Source organism: Lissotriton helveticus, chromosome 2_1 (genome assembly GCF_964261635.1).
Source record: "Lissotriton helveticus chromosome 2_1, aLisHel1.1, whole genome shotgun sequence".
Lineage (NCBI taxonomy): Eukaryota > Metazoa > Chordata > Amphibia > Caudata > Salamandridae > Lissotriton > Lissotriton helveticus.
The window spans coordinates 281,221,429-281,241,750 of record NC_136059.1 but is presented as its reverse complement, the minus strand read 5'-3'; the positions used below and the strand labels follow the sequence as shown (position 1 = coordinate 281,241,750).

General features: G+C 46.8%; 1 protein-coding gene across 2 annotated transcripts in view; it reads right to left on the bottom strand.

Annotated features, from left to right (window-relative positions):
• C2_1H18orf54 (chromosome 2_1 C18orf54 homolog) overlaps window positions 1–20,322 on the bottom strand; it is a 173,210-nt gene that overhangs the window by 21,126 nt on the left and 131,762 nt on the right. For both annotated transcript variants that reach the window (XM_078674817.1, XM_078674818.1), the window contains exon 6: window positions 17,037–17,168. In XM_078674817.1, the coding sequence (XP_078530943.1) occupies window positions 17,037–17,168 (132 nt within the window). The remainder of the gene's footprint in view (window positions 1–17,036; window positions 17,169–20,322) is intronic.

Sequence of the window (20,322 nt, the reverse complement as noted above, 5' to 3'; positions counted from 1 at the left end):
TGCACTGTAGTAGCTCTTTATTTCAGGAAAGAATAATGCCCCTTTCTGTGCTAACTGACTATTTTTGTTATATTTGTAGATCCACAAGGGAAAGGGGAGGGAAAATGAATTGAATGGAAAGTCTTTTGTAGGTTTTCAAAAGCCATAAAACCCATTTTCATAGAACATGCCTGGAAGGCATAATTTAGGGATCACAGACATAAGTGCACTGTTTCTCCACTCCCCAATACTGTCCACGCCCCACCTATGCCCAGCACCCCATATCCTCCAACCACCCATTCTGCTGTCCTCATGACCACCCACTCCCTAAACCCCGGACTCATCTCCTGGCACTGCTGCCACACCTTACGGCTCAACATTGAAGGAGCATTCTCCTACACCACCTAGTATTTCACCTGCACCCTCCCGCACCCCCAACACCCTACCACACATACCAGACCTCCACTACACCGAACCCCTCCCCGTACTACATACTCACCACTCGCTCCCTCATTAAATATACCACCGAAATTAATGATCTGATTCACGACCACTCACCGGACCTGCTCTACCTGACTGAGTTGTGGCTGACTCCCTTATCAGCACCTGTCATCAGCAAAGCAATCCCCACTTATAGAGGATCGCAAGACAGGATGGAGGAAAACAGAGGTGGAATCGCTATCCGCTTCAAAGAATACATCCAATGCTCCACCACCCCGGAAAGCACCACGGGCAAAATAGAACACTTGATCTTCAAACACTCCAAGTGGCACTCTCGTCTACTGCCCCCTGGACCATGCGGCAATTTTAGTAGCCTTTATTGGACCATAAGACATGCGTTACTCATGTTTTTTTTTTTTATATTTCATGGTTTATTTGGAACGGCAGGAAACATCTTTTTTTCTGCTAAATAAGAAATATTTATTGACATAGCAAATTGAATATTGCAATGAATTGTTTTTATCATTACCCAAAAAAACCTATGGCGTTTTAATGACATTTTTTTTTTTTTTTTTTTTTTAAAGAGAGTTGCTTGCAGGAGTGAGGGCTTTTACTCTTTCTATGGTCAGCTAACAAGACTCGCTGATTGTTCTGTTTTCATTGTTCAAAGACTTTGTCAAAATGACAGAAGCATTTCACACTGAGAACCTCATAGGTAGGGCCACTGGAATTATGCTGCAGGAGTGGGCCAAATTATGCAGCAGGGTTGAGTAAATTATGTGGCAAGAAAAGGCAAATTATGCGACATAATGCAGCATATTCTGTGATGGTATTACTTTATTATTTTGCCATGGAAAATAAACTAGAACACAATCTTTGTGTTAATTCTGTTTTTATTAGGGTAGTTCAGTTGTATATAATGTTTTCTTGGTTATAAATAGGGTGACAAAAAAGGTTATACCACTTTTTTTATTATAACTTTTCAACATGCACAACATTCACAATGCTCTACAACACAGCTTAAAGAAATTAACAACGGCAATAGCTCTGTCTAAACACTTATAAGGTCCCAAAGGCAAGACCTATTGGCTATGCCAATGCTTGTTTTTATTATCTCACATAGGGTGAGATTTTATATAAAAAGACGATATTCTGGTAGAATACCTACCCAAATCAAAAGGTTTTTCTACGGTAAAGTCAAAGACTAATATACACAAAACCATGTTACAATGAAACAGAAATTCTTAGCCCAAACTAATCAGACATTTTGTATCCTCAACTCTGCTAATTGCACCAAAAATCAATATTTAGTCTTCAGCTATGCTATGCTATTTTTAAGAGAATGGTTTCCCAAAACGTATGAAGGTTAAGCTTTTTAGGTCTCATTTTCCAGATTGCAGGCTGTTTGTTTGAGAAAAGACCTTTTGAAAGCATACATTGTGCTTCGAGCCCGCGCCATTACTTACCATAGATTGGCTTATTGTCACTCTCATTTGCTTCCTTCTTATTTGTTAGCTTGATCGGGCTTTCCTTTGTTATGTTTTCCCCAACCCCAGAGCATGGCCTCATTACTTTTACCCTTCCACTGCTTAATTTTAAGGCCTTCATTTTTCATTTTGGTTCAGCACTCCTTGCTTTCTTGCCAGTGAGATTCTCCCCGTTGCTCCATATTATTTTCTTGCCTGTGTGCTATTCCTTCCTCTGCGCCCGACGTTGATGTCTCACCCATGTTGTGTACTTCTCGCTCGCCCTCTATGTTGTTTCCTCCCACCTGCTTATTACACAACCAAACGCCTTTACACGGTCTTTTTTTTTATTTACAGACTCTACTTGGATCAGTAAATAAGTAAGAAAAAAAAACACCCGTGTCTTTATGTATGCATATGTGACAACAAACTGACGTGGTCAGACACGTTATAGGCTTTTTTCACCTCTCTTCTTTAGCTTTGCTGTAAGCATTGCTAAAAAAATGAAGCCGAGATGGATTGGTTTTGCCAACGTTGACTATTTCTATTAGTAATTCTTATCCACCAGTTGTAGTTTGATTAAGCACCAGGTATTTTCTGCTATTATAGTGAATTTAAGATGCATATGCCACAGCAGAGCACCCCAGACCTCTAGCCTGACAACTTTTATTTTTCCCTTAGTTTCATAATCATCCCAAAGTCTTCTCTACTAAATTTTTACATGCATCCTGTGTATTTGTGTCCAAGATAACAGTGATCAAAGTATTTTCAGAAATGTAAGCCCCAGAACTGCCCAGAGTAATCCAAGTGCGACCTCACCAATAATTTATAGTTGTATTTTTCTGCAAATCAAGGTTATGCCACACTGAGAAATTGACATCATAGGATGAGAGGACTCCTACAAGCCCTTACCTTGCTCATGAATTACAATCCCTTTCTTCTATTCACTGCTACTCCCAGGTAATTTGCTGGGTTAATAAATAATAATGTGTGGTTTCACTGCAACCTAAATGCCACATGAGGCTGCTCTTCATACATTCTTGTATCTCTCCTCTTGTTTCTGCCATCTCCTTTTTCACATTTTATCGTCATTTACAAAGACTATTTACTGTATCTGCAATATTATTGATCATTGCATTGAAAAAGATAGGACCTATTGTTTACCATGTGGCACTTCATTGGCCATAGATGTGAACTAGATATGGCCCACTGGTCATCCAGCACTTCACTAACCACCCCTCAATAGAGATGTTCCACAGTGAGGCACCATTATGTTTCTACCGGTAAGATGTTCACTCATCCGTACGCCTCCACTAAACCAACAAAGACCACTATCTTGACCTCACCAAACTCTGAGATTGTTTCAGGCAAATAAATCTCACACATGGGTCATTTTGAACCCTAAACGAAATCGAGAGTTTTGCTTGAGAGTACATGCTCTGTCAGTCTTTGTTCTCCTCTGTCTTTTTAAGGTTAAGCTGGAAGTGAGTCAAGCTGAAGAGGAGTCAGAAAACAGAGGGTAACTTACAAAAAGAACTAGAGACTGCAGGGCTACCCTTTCTGTAATAAAGATGTCTGATTAAAGTAATAGGCTAATCCTGTTAAAGATAACATTTAACTTAGAAAATTACAAGCTTAAAACATAGTTAACAAGCATTAGAAATGCAATCGGGCTCGGATTTATTTGAGTTTGAGCTAATGGCATTGTAAATGCCAATGTATTGTTGCTATGTGTTATGGAGTGTGTTCATGTGGTGTGTACTGTCAGTGATCTCCTTGTGAGTGTGAGAATATTGCACCGTTACTGCCTGTGTTGTCCTTCTTGTGAGTGTGAGAAGCTTGCACCTCTGCTGCCTGTGGTCTCCTTGTGAGTGTAAGAAGCTTGCACCTCTGCTGCCTGTGATGTCCTTCTTGTGAGTGTAAGAAGCTTGCACTGCTGCTGCCTGTGATGTCGTTCTTGTGAGTGTGAGAAGCTTGCACAGCTGATGCCTGTGAGTATGAGAAGATTGCATTGTGCATCTCTGTGCTGTGCCTGTTCTTTATAAGGGACTCTTGCTCTGTTGCTGCTGCTGCCTTGGCACAGTACCTGCTGTGAGTGTGTGAGGGAAGCTTGCACCGCTGCTGTTTGTGATGTCCTTCTTGTGAGTGGGAGAAGCTTGCACCTCAGCTGCCTGTGGTCTCCTTGTGAGTGTAAGAAGCTTGCACTGCTGCTGCCTGGGTGCCGCTCGAGGCTGAGTGACCAGGAATCCTTTGACCCAGGAGGCTGCAGTGGGGCTTCTACGCGGACGACGAAGAGGGCAGTGACTCCATCACCGGCGCAGCGGGACTGCGAGTCCCAGGCTCCCCAGCGGCTGCTGACACGCCGCACCTGGGACTCTTCCCGGCTGGCCACGCCTCCTAGCCCTAACTAACTACATCTTCAGTACCGCAGACGCGCATCGCGGGACGCGCGCGGGCGGTCGCCGGGCTAAGCCCGGGCAAAGGGCGGGCCGTTTTAGGCCGTTAGAGGCGGGTAGAGACCGGACCGGGCCACCCCTCTGACGTCTGCTTTCCATTGGGACCTTCTGTGACTTTGTCTGATATTTTGAAGGCGCCCTTCACAACAATGGCCGCCAGAGAGACCAGGAGCAAGGCGGCCCAACAAGTATCAGGTACCATGGAAAAATTTCTTTTTAAGACTAATCCAGTGGAAAAAAAGGTCTTTGTGTGCTAGAGGGACATTGTGAGGAGGGTATCGACAATTTGTCCATGGCTTCTCCGGGCTCATCGATTAATGCTAGCACACCTTTACTGCTTGATGCTACCCACCTGTCACTTTTGGACAGTATAGACCAGACCATTGAGTCAGTCCTACAACAACTGAGGACACCTCTATCCTCGAATCGAGATGGAGATTCACTACGCTTGTCGGGGGTTGTAGAGCTTTCCCCCAATCCCGCTCATGCAGAGTCTGCACTACAAGAGGTGGGTTCTGACGCAGCAGATCTAATGAACCAGAGAAGTAGCATTGGATATCATCCAACTAAAAGGAAGAGATCAAGGAAACCCAATGGTGTAAAAAGGGCGAAAATTGATTCAATTATGACCTCTCAAGTTGACACTGAAGACACTGCAAATTCAGCAGGGGTTTCTCAGACTAGGAATAGGTCGGCTCCAGCCAGCCCCTTACTTACTTCATCCGTCCCTGTGTATACTGGGTCATTTATTTTTGGCAGGGCTTCTTCTTCTAACATTACAGACTTGTCCATCAGCTTACTAACGGACACTGTTAGAAACCTTTTGAATCCCCTGACCATCAGGTTGGACTCTATAGAAGCCAGACTGTCGACCATAGAAAAATTTTGTATTGATCATAATAGTGTGGATTCTGGGTTGGGAACAAATTTAAGTGGGGCTCATAGGTCCAGTGCTGGGTCCAGTCAGTTACCTCTAGTCCCAAACATCCAGGTTCTAAATAGTCAGACTGTTCCTGTGAGGGCAGTGTCTAACATTAGTTCTACAACTGCCCCCCCTTTGCCTGTTCCAGCTGGGCCGTGTCACTTGCCCCCAGTTCCAGTTTTAAGCAGTCAGGCTTCCAACTCTCAAACATCTCACCTAAGGGCAGTCACTAATACTAGCTCTGATTTAGCCCCCTCATTGGCCCCACCGGTGCCTCACATACCGAGGCCACCGGTACCTGCTCCCAGAAGGTCAAAATAGCATGCTCAGCCAAATCAACCCAGCCAGGATAGACCAGTCACTGTGCAGGTTGGCTGTCCTACTAGTCCTAATACAAGGCGTAGGGCAGTCAACTTGCCCCCTGAGGCAGTAGCGTACACTGCAATTCTGGTGGGAGTACCAGAACTTATCGGTGGCGCCATGGAATCACAGGATTCCTTGCGCAACAAGGTGATTAGCTGGCTAAATATCCATAGACCCCTCCCACTTCATCTAAAGGGAGAGGTTCTTATGGTAAGAAGGGTCCCATGGATTGGGTATACTCACAAGAAATGCGGGGGGGACTGTATAGTTGTAAGCTTCAAAAGCCCACAGGTCGCTCCATACATTTGCAACTGGCTTGGCAGTGCATCTAAAACAGCAATTGATTTGGTGCCCCTTTCATTCTTTTATCCAAGTGCACCCAATCCAGCTGTGAGGAGGGATGATGGTTGGACCAGGGTGGGTTTTGCAGTGGATGGCTCACGCTATAGGCCCAGGCACAATGAGATCCCCACATATGGCAATTTTATACATCCAAATAGATATTCTTGTTTGGACCAGGTTGATTGACCACAAAAGGCGCTCACTATGCAGGTTCCTAACGAAACTGAAAATGGGAAGGAAAGTATGGACGGGACGAAAGTTTTGAGTGAGAGTAATGACAGGGCATATGAACGCCATGGTAGAAGGAATATAGCACTTGGACGCCCAAGGGATTTAGCAGTTGTACCATCTAAGGACCCAATGGGTACTAATTTAACAGCAGGAGTGGTGAGCGCTTTGACCCTTGCACTAGTTGAGCCAGCTACTAGTGGAACCCCTGATCCACCCTCAGCCACCGCATCAATCTCACCTGAACGATCGGGGACCAGGGCAGGTACCCAATATTTGAAGGTCCTCTCCTGGAATGTGGCGGGGATAGCAAACAAGGTGAATTCAACTGATTGGGACCTCCTGATACAGGGCAGCGATATCTGCCTCTTTCAGGAGACATGGGCGAGGGAATCCCTGAGTAGAACGGGCTTTGAAATCTTCGAAATTCCGGCCAAGTGGAGCGGGAAAGGGAGGCCTTCAGGGGGTTTGGCAGTCTGGGTAGCTACTCACATTGGATGCCAGGCGGAAAACATTCCTACGTTCTCGCACGACATCCAATGTGTGCTGCTTAGATGGCCTGGTGTAATAGCCCTGGCAATTATTAATGTATACTCGCGCCCGGTCCCCCTGCTTGGGGAATCTTCAACGCTTGATGATTTAGCGTCCTTCCTGGGTCAACTGTCTGGTGACTACAAGATAGTGATGGGTGGGGATCTTAACTGTCAGTTTGAGCCCCTAGAAGGGTTAAAGGAGGGTGCTCTCACTACGGAGGATGATTTCTGGGGAGTTCCACCATGCTCATCTCCCCAGTCTAAAAAGTGGTCCCCGCTTGCAATACAGATCATGTCCCTCACCCTAAATTTTGGAATACGGGCCTGTAACGGGAGTACCCCGTCAGATACCCCGTCACTGTGCACATTCAATAGGAAGGATCACGAGTCGAGAATAGAATATATCTTCTTAGACATCAGTATGTGGTCCAAAGTCCAAGATTTCAGGGTGGTGCCAAGAACAGACAGTGACCATAACGCTCTTCTTCTGGAAATGCAACATCCTGCACCTGAAGTAGGGTCTCCGACTCCTATTGATAGTGACGACCCTGGGAACTTGGTTCTCACTACAAATAGGCGTCGGGTAAAATGGGGGAAGCTGCTAAATACAGAAGGTAGCATGGGCAAACTATATGAAATAGCACTCCCAAAGTTTGAAAAAGTGGATGACCTTATAAATCTATCGAGTCCCGATGATTATAACAAGCAACTAGCGCAAATTCATGAGGAACTAGTAAGTGGTCTCGCTGAGGTCTTTTACCCATTGGTACCGTCACGCCGGAAAAAGACCCGAACCCCGACCTGGTACAATAGCAGCTGTAAGAAGATTAAGTCTGACTTAGTTGCTACTATAAAAACTGGATCCAATAAGGCCAGGGTGCAAGAACTAAGAAGGGATTATAAAACGGCAATGAAAACCGCCAGGGCCGAGTGGGACTGGGACCGTTGGCATGATCTATCTGACGCCCTAGATGCCAAAGACTCTAGGAAATTCTGGGCCCTGGTGAACACGGGAACAGGGGAACTTAAATCTGCAGTGGAGCCTAACATTGCCCACGCTGTTCGGGAGGCTCACTTCGGGGGACTCTATCGGGACATGAACCTGCCATCTGGCGATGTAGAGCCCGAGGGCGGCTATTTCCCGCTTTCTTTTTCTTCTCCGAGAACTACGGAGGTGGAACCACGAATATACTTCTTTTGATGGCAGGATATCCGCTATAAGGGGCACTTGGTCATCCATAGATTACAGTGCACATCGAATATTTGGTGCACCGGATATCTATTTACGTGTGAAGAATTGGATGTTTAATCATTTTATCCTCTAGACTTGGATACTATATTTATAGTATTTGGTACCAAGACCCCGTATATACATGATCCTTCATGATTGAACCATCTCTTGAACATCCATATGGATACTGACCATTTTTATTGGAAATAGGGATTGACAGAGCGGTCTGCCACACAGCTGGTTCCGACATCACTTTCTGGTTTTGACATCATATTCTGGACATTGAATTTTCCATTGCCCTGAAGAAGTCCCGGCTGGGACGAAACGCGTCGGCTGTTCTATTATCACTTTGTTGAAAAATAAATCATCTTAAACAAAACGGACTTGCTGAACATTTATATTTACTAAGTGACTATTGAAAAACTGTTTGTTTTATGGTGCACTTTCTACTCACTGCTCTACTCACTACTCACCTCACTACTCGCTACTCTACTCACTACTCTACTCACTACTCACTTCTCTACTCACTTCTCTGCACTCACTACTCTACTCACCTCACTACTCTACTCTACTCACTACTCTACTCACTACACTACTCTGCACTCACTACTCTGCACTCACTACTCACTACTCTGCACACTACTCTACTCACTACTCTACTCACTACTCTACTCACTACTCTACTCACTACTCTACTCACTACTCTACTCACTACTCACTACTCTACTCACTACTCACTACTCTACTCACTCACTACTCTACTCACTACTCTACTCACTACTCTACTCACTACTCTACTCACTACTCTCTACTCTACTCACTACTCACTACTCTACTCTGCACTCACTACTCACTACTCTACTCACTACTCTGCACTCACTACTCACTACTCTGCACTCACTACTCTACTCACTACTCTACTCACTACTCACTACTCTGCACTCACTACTCACTACTCTACTCACTACTCTACTCACTACTCTGCACTCACTACTCACTACTCTACTCACTACTCTACTCACTACTCTACTCACTACTCTACTCACTACTCTACTCACTACTCTGCACTCACTACTCTACTCACTACTCTACTCACTACTCACTACTCTACTCACTACTCACTACTCTGCACTCACTACTCACTACTCTACTCACTACTCACTACTCACTACTCTGCACTCACTACTCACTACTCTACTCACTACTCTACTCACTACTCACTACTCTGCACTCACTACTCACTACTCTACTCACTACTCTACTCACTACTCACTACTCTGCACTCACTACTCACTACTCTACTCACTACTCTACTCACTACTCTACTCACTACTCTGCACTCACTACTCACTACTCTACTCACTACTCTACTCACTACTCACTACTCTACTCACTACTCACTACTCTACTCACTACTCTGCACTAACTACTCTACTCACTACTCTACTCACTACTCTGCACTCTCTACTCACTACTCTACTCACTACTCTCTACTCACTACTCTACTCACTACTCTACTCACCTCACTACTCTACTCACTACTCTACTCACTACACTACTCTGCACTCACTACTCACTACTCTGCACTCACTACTCACTACTCTGCACTCACTACTCACTACTCTGCACTCACTACTCACTACTCTACTCACTACTCACTACTCTACTCACTACTCTACTCACTACTCACTACTCTACTCACTACTCTACTCACTACTCTACTCACTACTCTGCACTCACTACTCACTACTCTACTCACTACTCTACTCACTACTCTACTCACTACTCTGCACTAACTACTCTACTCACTACTCTACTCACTACTCTGCACTCTCTACTCACTACTCTACTCACTACTCTACTCACCTCACTACTCTACTCACTACTCTACTCACTACACTACTCTGCACTCACTACTCACTACTCTGCACTCACTACTCACTACTCTGCACTCACTACTCACTACTCTGCACTCACTACTCACTACTCTGCACTCACTACTCTACTCACTACTCTACTCTACTCACTACTCTACTCACTACTCACTACTCTACTCACTACTCTACTCACTACTCACTACTCACTACTCACTACTCACTACTCACTACTCACTACTCACTACTCACTACTCTACTCACTACTCACTACTCTACTCACTACTCTACTCACTACTCTACTCACTACTCTACTCACTACTCTACTCACTACTCTACTCACTACTCTACTCACTACTCTACTCACTACTCACTACTCACTACTCACTACTCACTACTCACTACTCTACTCACTACTCACTTCTCCCCTCCCTACTCGGCACTCCCTACTCTGCCCTCACTACTCTGCCCTCACTACTCTGCCCTCTGCCCTCACTACTCTGCACTCACTACTCTGCGGGTGTGTGGTGGTGGTGTGCGTGGGGTTGTGTGCGTGGGCATGCGGTTGTGTGTGCGGTTGTGTGTGTGTGTGCGGTTGTGTGTGTGCGGTTGTGTGTGTGTGCGGTTGTGTGTGTGTGCGGTTGTGTGTGTGTGCGGTTGTGTGTGTGTGTGTGTGTATGCGGTTGTGTGGGTGTGTGCGGTTGTGTGCGGTTGTGTGCGGGTGTGTGGGTGTGTGGGTGTGTGCGGTTGGGTGTGTATGGTTGGGTGTGTATGGTTGGGTGTGTATGGTTGGGTGTGTACAAGCCACATCATTCACACTGAGCTCTGTATATAAAGGTCATGCAATTTGTACATGCGATTTTGAAAGTAATGTATTTCTGAGAGCAGCACCCATTTTTTTTAGATACCTGCTTACAAGATAAACCATATCTTCTTTACAAAGTAAAGGAGGCCTTCCCTTTGTAGGGAAAAACAATATAACTCTGTTAAATGAGTGAACGAAATGCATTGGGGCACAAAAATAAAAGGGAAATGAAGCAGGAGTGAAGTGTGCGTGAAAAGGAGAAGGCTGTTAGTGCAAGAAATCAGTGGCTAGGCTTGTATGAGAAGCAGGAGGTGTGGGAAAAGGTGTGAGGGGGAAGTGAATGCGTGGGATCTGCGAAGGCTTTGTGTGAAAGGGAACTGTTGACATTGGTCACAGGAGGATGTACCAGTGTCTGCTTGGGCAGTGAGTGAGTGATCTGGGAATGAGTTTGAAAAACTGGTATGAACATTAGGGTGAAGCAAGTCTCTAATGATAGGACACTGAATGATAGTACAATGAGTGATCTGGTACAACGGCAGTAGGAATCTGGTAACCGGACTGTGAGTGTAAATGTGAGGCTCCCAGTGAGAGGAAAGCGAGGTGGAGTGTTTTTTTATGAAAGGGTGGAGAGAGTGAGTCATGGTGACGAGACGGAGCGAGTGAGGAATCTGGCATTAGCTGGGAAGATGCAAGGGATCTGGTAAGAGGACAACTAGAGCTACTGCAAGGGGTCTGTTATGAGGGCAGTAAATTAAAGTGATCTTCTATTTTGACATTAAAAGTTTGAGTTCGGGTGAGTGGGCACGAGTGCTTATCAAAGCACTTTGTTTGTTTTTTTACTTTCAGCTGTGCTGCATAGCAGCCAGGCTGCTGTACAACATGGCTAAACATATCCCTGACAAAACCAACAGATTTTGTATAGGAGAGTCCTATTTGCTTTGCCAATGCTTGTTTAGCCTACCTCAGTCAAAGAGCAGGCGCGGGTTTGCCGGCGCGCACACAGAGCTCAAGGGAAAAAAAACACATCAGTGCACACGCTCCCAGCACCATCTGCCTTCAATTACCGGCACCTCGGACAGCTGGTAATTGAGGATTTATGTATTCTTCTGCGCGTGTCCGAACACTTTATGCAGGAAGTGGACATTGCAAAAATTCCAAAGCCCTATGGCGTGCTGCCTTACTTAAACACACTGACCTCTCCAGACGGCCAGGACGCCGGCCCCGAAGTACCGACGGAGAGAGCGGTGCTTCATCTTCCCCTGAGCCGCTGCCAGGTGGGGTGAGGCCAGTCCACCTTACAGATTGAGGGATTAACCCAGACTGTAAGGGCACCCGGAGCTTTCAGGTGACAATGTTCACTTTTTTGTTCTCCCGGTGCTTTCTTTCACTTTATTAAATTCACTTGGTGCAGTAGTTTTAATTTCATTGTTGGTCCTGATGAATGCAAAGACACAAGAGTCCCTTATTTGCAGAAACTAGTTGACCATTTTTCACCCCAGGCCGTCCACATAACTTGACAGCCTTGGGTCATATCGATTTTTAACGTTGGTATGTCAGGCACACACCGAATAAACTTTTGTTAAGTGCCTTTTTTCAAACCAATTTTAATGCACTCCCAGTTTGGTTTCTTCACCCTTTCACTCCTTTTCTACACTGCACACCCCAGTCCCATGTTTGTGTCCACTCATTAACATCGAGTGGCATACCTCACTGTCTTTGCCACCATCCACTTAGGAACCCCCTTACCACCGGGTTGACCTTTGTGTGTGGCACCGATTTTCTTAGACGGGTGGTACGGATAAAATCCCAAATGATGAAGGGCGGATCCGTATGGTGACTGATGGGTATTTCTCGCATCCTGCTGAGAATTTCTGTGGTATATCACTGTGGTCTTATGGTTGTGGTTGACCTGTTGTTATTTTTGGGCACTTTATTTTGAGACCCTCTGTTACTTCTGTTGTTTATAGGTTCTTGGGGATTGTACTCAGAGCTTGGTCTTTAAACTCCCCTAAGGTCCCCCCCTACCGTAGTGTTTTTTGATTTACTTAAACACAGCCTTGCCTGGACCAATTACCATTCACATGGCAGAATACCACACGCAAAAACCGCGCGCTTTCTGGAATGCGGCAGCCCACAGCCCTTTCTGAACTTTTTTTTTTTATAACATTAGAGCTCGGAAGCCCCGCCCCACTTCGTGGGACGTAGGCCCGAGCCCTAAAAAGGTGTACAATTAAAAATGCATATTTTTACACCCTGAAAGAATAAAGGGCTCTCAAAGCGTATAATTTTCAGAAGCTGGGGTAAATGTTACTTAGCAGTCTTACTCTCAAAGGATTAACCCTCTGTGGCTAGAAGCCACAGGGTATTTTGTGGCTTCTGTGTAAAACGCTACCTCGGCTGGCAGTACGAGTTACAAGCTACTGATTAAACTACCTGCCACAGAGAGGCAAGTTTGTACTCCGGCAGTAGTGCCATGCACCCCTTCCATCGTCTTACAGAAAAGAGAACAAGCATTTGCAATGCAATAGGTCTCGCATTAATTAAGTTTGAGCTATTGGCATTGCGAAATATTGCAACACCAATTGCAACAAAAGTCTACAAATTGTAGGCCAAATTTTTTTTTTTTTGTAGCAATGGTGGCAGGCTGCGCTTTAGATGAATATGTTTAAAAGTAAAATGTGCCATACTGCGATTGCTACAATAGTTAATTGTGGAAGCGTTAACAATTGATGTGTGCACTGATGGCTGGTGGTGTGTGTGCCTGTAGAAATGGTGCACTGATGGCTGGTGGAGTGTGTGCCTGGTGAAAGCATGCACTGACGGCTGGTGATGTGTGTGTGTGCTTGGTGAAAGCGTGCACTGACGGCTAGTGGTGTGTGCCTGGTGGAAGCGTGCACTGACGGCTGGTGGTGTTTGTGCCCGGTGAAAGCGTGCACTGACAGCTGGTGGTGTCTGCCTGGTCAGTGTGCACTGACGGCCGGTGGGGTGTATCCCTGGTGAAAGCGTGCAATGACGGCTGGTGGTGTGTGTGTGTGTGGAAGCGTGCCCCGAAGGCTGGTGGTGTGTGAGCCTGGTGGAAAAGTGTGCACTGACATGTTTAAAAGTAAAGTGGGCCATACTGCGATTGCCACAATAGTTAATTGTGGATGCGTTAACAATTGATGCGTGCACTGATGGCTGGTGGTGTGTGTGCCTGTAGAAATTGTGCACTGATGGCTGGTGTTGTGTGTGCCTGGTGGAAGTACGCACTGCCAGCTGGTGGTGTGTGTGCCTGGTGGAAGTGTGCACTGACGGCTGGAAGTGTGTGTGCCTGGTGGAAGCGTGCACTGACAGCTGGTGGTGTGTGTGCCAGGTGGGAGACCTAAAAAAAGAGCCAACAGGACCACTGGGCAAAGTTTCTAGGAGGAATACAAGCATAGCGCCTCGTCAGGACTGTGAAGCGTTATATGGAAGCAATTGCAATATGTAACACTAAGAAGGCATACAGAAAAAACAACCCTTTTTCCTACCTCCCCTTGGACCCGTCCTCAACGGTGTACGTAAAGATGCTACAGAGTGAAACGTGGATCCGGGACATGTGCAAAAGATGACAGCATGGGCAGTGATCACAATGGTACACGACAAGGATGCGGAACTACCGGTCTTCCAAATCCAAAAGCTCACTTGTTTTCTCTTGGCTTTCTGGGATGTGTAATAGGAGGAGGAGGAGGAGGTTCCAATGGGAGGAGGTTGTGAGCAGTCCGCAGCAAAGGTGCAGGGCAGACAGAATGGGTCAGAGTAGCAAGAAGTGACCACGAGGGGGAAGGTGCAATGGGTTAAAGTCAAAGTAGACTTTCACAAGGCGAAATGGCGAGAGCCATCAGAAAATGGATAGTAGGGCGCAGAAACTGGCGTTAATGAGTACAAAGGTTGGGGATGGGGGGGGGGAGTGGTTTAGTGTAGGAACACGTGTGACGCAGAGAAAGTGTGACAATAGGGGTGGAAGGCAACAGTCGACTAAAAATAGTGAAAGTAAGGGGTAAAAGTTGATGGGAGAACGAGAGGCAGAAGGAGGATATATGAAGGAACTGATGACATTTGGAGGAAGTGAAACAATAGCGTGACGAAAGTAGTAACTACGAGTGACACCTCTTAAGTCCCAATTTCAGTGAATTGTTACAGCTGAGGCACACATTACAACACAGAGAGCCCTCACGGTTCATTCAGCACGACAGTTACAGTGCCTAGACATAGCCTGCCTTGTCCACACCATCACACCGAAAACCCCCACGTTCCAGCTAACGAACCCCAGCGACAGAAACAACAGCATCACCCTGGCCTGCGTGAGGCCACCAAGATGCAACAAGGACAGTACGACAAGCCCCCAGCGGTGCCAGCTAGCAGCAGCTACCATGCTCAGTTCAAACCGTGTGGGAGTTTTTTTTCCACTGGTTCTCTGCCAACACAAGGTTAACGCTTTTTCCAAGCCTCGGTTTTGAAATGTTTCCAAGCAGTTTTCTGGGCTGGCGCGCTGCTTTGGGGAGAATCCGGAGACACTGGCATCTCTGAATGTGGAAGTGCACCGCTGATCTTGGCCGCCTCTGCATGTCCTGCGGGGTCCCCTGCCCCAGGGATGCTGGCACTGCTGAGGGGAGGACGCTAGCCCCGTACCACTCCGGATCCGTTAGAGGCAGACTTGAACTAAAGACTCAGAAGAGGCAGCAGTGAACTAAAGGCTCGGGGTCCTTACCTTTTCTGTTCCTGTCCATCGACGGCGCGCCGTGGCAGCCAGTGTTCAAGACCAGCGTCCCTCGGGTCAGAGTGAGTCCAGGCTCTGCCGGTGGCAGCCGCAGGAGGAGGCACGGTCCCGTGTCCGCCGGCAGCATCTCAAACAAGTAAAATAAGTCTAACTTCACTACTCGGCACCTTCTCTGTGGCGCAACCCGTGGGTTAAGAGCCACCCGGTCTCTACCGCGTCACGTCGCGTTGCCAACCTCCCCGGTTCTATGCATTGCCTCTGGTTCGCTGCTGTCCCGTGACAACGCGCGTGCAGCCTCATCTCCCCGGGTTCCTGTGCGCACTCTTAGCAGCCGTGGTGGTCGCTGTGAGTGCGACAGACTCCCTCCCGCCCGTGGAAAGAGGCTGCCAGAGGAGATTACCTGCCGAGAGAGGCTGCCAAGTGACACCCAGGCAGCGCTCCTTCCACAGCCCGAGTGAGTGGGTGGCCGGCCAGTAGCTGAAGCCTTGATCACGAGTTTGAGTCTGTGGGGCGGGTCCTTTCTGGTGTCAGACCGAGTAGTAATTAAAACGAGTAAAATCAAATTTTGCTGTTGCGGAAAGGAGCACTTTGGGGCGCGTTGACGTGGAGCCGACGGCGGAGGGGGAGGGAAAGTGACAGTAACTGCAGGAGGCTTGCAAGAGAGACAGGAGATGACTGTACGTAGTGAACGCGCGCGTTCACCGATCCGATCTGCAGCCTGCGCGTGCCCATCTCCTGTCTTCCTTGCAAGCCCTTGAAAGCAGAGTCGACGACTATAGGTCTCGCTGGCGACAGCGCTTTGCGCTGTATCGCCAGGTGCGAGACCTAAAAATGGCAGAAAATAATCCAGCAAATAAAATCAATGTGGTAACCAGAAAGAAATGGCCAGCCTCACTTGTTGCCAAGAACAGAATTGTATAGCAAGTGGGCACAGAAGAAGTAAGGGCAAGCACATTCAATAGGTAATGGAGACATGGAGAGATAGTGGCGCAGATGGGAACAAAGGGCAGCACACTAAGTTCATAGATCAAGTTATTGGTTTTAAATAGCAACATAAAGTGGATTCCAGCAAATGTTGGTGGAAATGTCTACAGACTGAGAACAAGACCGAAGTAACACTTTAACTTTCACACTTTATTAGAAATCTTTTATCTATGCAATTAACCTACACCTAAGGAAAGGTCGGCCTATTAACATTACATTCTGTTCAATCCATTCTTGTAGTCGTTTACTAACTGGTACTGTGCTTGATTCAGCAACTTTATTGCCTCCTAACCCTTCTTCCTCTATTAAGAAGAGTCTACAATCTATGACACAACCATGATGATAAAAACAGCAAGATGGAGAAGAGACAGCAGTCACCAAATTGAGTTCAGGATGGCCTCACTGAACATCATGTATCACTTGCGTGTTTGCAATAATTATCTTCACTGTTCTGGGCGAAGGAGAAAATTTTTTAGAGGTTTCACTTGAAGGGAAAGTTTAAAATCTAGGTGGTAAATCAATTGCGTTTTGTAATAACATCTAGATATGGTATCAAATAAAATATGTTTGTCTCCCCCCATAAACAAAGAAAATGAAACTGGTATGAGGTCATGCTTCCTAAACATACTGGTTAACAAAAACCAATCAGTCGCTATCAGGGAAGACATCCTTACTTTTTTAATCTCTACATTTTCTTCCGCTGACTGGTCACGGGCAAAGTTCTGCTGCACCGTCTGCAGATTAAATAACATCTGTTTCAGAGCTTCAACAGGGCCATGATGGTTTCCCCCTGAAAGAGTACTCTCCTAAAAAATTGTACGAAACAGTAATTAATTTAAACGAAAAAGCTTGCATCATAACAATTGCACATGAGTTTAAGGCATCTGCTTTAAAATGTTTTTGCAAATTTAAAAGAGCTTTATAACTATAGTTCAGCGATAACCAACAAATTATCTTTTGTGCAGCAACTTGACTGGAGTATGAGAAAGCTATAGAAAAGGACTAGAAGGTGCACTCATCACTTATGTGGACCATTAAAGAAGCCTAATCCAAAAATCATTAAACAGGACAACACATTTTACTACATATGTGTTGGAAAACGAGGCAGCATCTGTGAGGCCTGCACAAATAGCATGACACATTTGTCCTTCACTGGGAACCAAACACCTTAGGGCAGCGCCTGACTCTCAGAGGGTAGCGTTGCAGAGCAGTCTGAGGCTTACTCAAGGGAGGTGGTGTGAGCTAGTAATCGCCATTTGCAGGTGCGCAAAAATAACACTCAATAATTGATTGTCCAGTCTGTACTTTCCTTTATAAAAGTAAGAGTACATTTATTAAACACACACACCACTCAATACTATACACCAATTTACAAATCTACATAAGCTGATGGAATTACTTGGTGACATTGCATAACATCTCCACCCCCCCCAGGGGGGGAGGGGGTCTAGGACCACCACTCCCATGTATGCACATCATCTTGCCCCCAATGCAGTGAATTGGTCTTTACCTGGAGCGAGGGCCCTGCGCACTGGCACCATCCCAGTGGCGACCCCCCCCCCCATTACCTCAACAAGCATTAAACAGGCTACACCTGCCTTGGTAACACATGACCCTGACTGAGCATCTCCTTCTGACCATACAGTATGCACCTCTACATCTTAAGGGCTAATAGTCTGAGGTCTTCACCTAAGCGCAGCAGCAAGAATACATGTTTACGCACACTTTAGAATGACAGTTCTCAGCTCATTTGGATATCATTAAAAATGCATTGCAATTACAGCCCCTAAAGGCACCACAGATGATCACAGGATTAAGTTGTAAATACGGTCAGACACCCTAGCCAGAGTGTATAGCCACTTATATCCACTTTGCTTATGACATCACCTTAAACCAGTACTTCCGATGGAACATCCGTCCCTTTAAAAGAAATAACCATTAATAAATGCATTTTAGTGCAATTACGCCTTTTCACCTCCAGGAGATGCCCTTCTTTAGACATCTCAAACTCAGCCCTTCATCCATTGGCACATTTCATCACACACCTCCAGCTGTAGAACAAAAGTTCTAGCCAAGGAGATGTTCAAATGCTAGCTGAGCCTTTGAGGGGTTATTCCTTCTAGTCCCCAGGACACCTAGGGTGGGACTTTTCTTCTTTGGGCTGGGGGAGGCTGCGTGGCTCCTGCAGCTCCCACTGCCCCTCCTTCAACAATTGAGGGTGACCCCCCTCCTCTGGGGGCCACCAGCACCCAAAACAGCTGATTTCCTAATGCCTTGCAAGGCATTCTGGGGCGTTTCATGCCGATTTCCATGCATAGGAGATGAGCGGATATCCCGCTGTGCCGGGGAGAGCCGCAATGTGTGCCCCTCGTCGCTGCGGACGTTCGCGGGAGGGTCGGTCCAACCCGGACCCCCAGGTGAGTCATTCGGCTCAGGGAGCCCACCCCCGGCCTAGCCGCAGATTTTCTGGGGCCCGGTCCCACCTGGGTCCCTGGCACCTCCTTTCGCTCTTCTTGGGAGTCCCGGTCCCCTCCGGGACCCCCGCATACCCAATCGTTGGAGGGCAGCCTGGGGAGACCAACCCCGGCTGCCCCCGCCGGCTCCCTGCCCGGCCAGCACCCTTGCGTGCTGCCGCGGGAGCCGGCCACTCCGTTCTGGTCTGCCTGGCGGGCAGACGCAAGGCTTCTCCTGCCCTCAGGGGAGTGCGGCTGCACTCCCCCGGCCTTCTACTCCATGTCGGGGCCCGGGGATGGGCCCCCGGATATCTTCGGGAGAATGCGGCAGCACACCCCCACCTCCGCCTTACTTCGGGCCGGGGGAGGGGGTCCAGGCCCCCGGATATCTTCGGGGGAGTGCGGCGGCACTCCCTCACCTCCGCTTTACTTCGGGGCCTGGGGATGGGGTCCCGGGCCCCCTCCATGACTTTGAGGCCCGGGGATGGGCCCCCGGACATCTTCGGGGGGGCTCCTGGCGCCCCCTGGGGGCAATTTTCACAGGGGGGGGGAGGGGCGCGACGGCGCTTCCCCTTCCCACTCCTTCACATCACCGGGGGCCAGGGTGGGCTCCTGGCCCCCTTCGGGCATCTTCACGGGGGGGGGGGGGCATTTTCAATTGCATACAGTTGTGGTCATTTAGATGTATGTTCCTTTCTTGCAAAAAATATTTACACGCATTGATACCCATATCATTTGCTATGGTAGTGTATAATGAAATAACATCCATTGTTATCAAGTGGTATGAGTCATCCCAAGTAATTAATTCAAGCTTTCGCAAGGTGTCACTTGTGTCCTTAATATAGGATTCCAGAACATACATCTAAATGACCACAACTGTATGCTATTGAAAATGTTGGAAATCTGCCTTACTGGGAACATCTTTCTCTTCGGAGATGAAATCTACAGACAATGCAATGGCACGGCGATGGGCTTTTCCTGTAGCCCTAGCTAAGCATGCCTCACTATGGGATGGTGGGAAAAAGAGGTGGCATGGAGTATTCAGAACCAAAAATATGTGGAAAAAATTGTCCAATGGTCGAGATTCATCGATGACCTTATAATTGTGTGGAAAGGAACAGCAATGGAATTTGAAGAGTATTTCGAAATACTGAATACTAGTATACTAACTCTAAAATTCACTTATCAAATAAATAAAACTGAAGCAATTTTCCTGGACACAAAAATTTATATAAAGGATAATAAAATTCAAACCACTTTATATCGCAAAACAACTGCCACCAATGCCACCCTACAAGCTGACAGCTTCCACCAAAGATCACTAATCCAAAACATACCATATGGTGAATTTCTCCGAATTCGGAGAATCTGTAGTGAGGAAGACGAGTGGATGAAACATAGTACAAATACAGCAAAAAGATTTAAAAATCGGCGATACAATACTGGCACAATAAACAGTTGTTGGAAGAGGGCAAATGAAAAAACACGAAGTGACTGGGAAAATCAA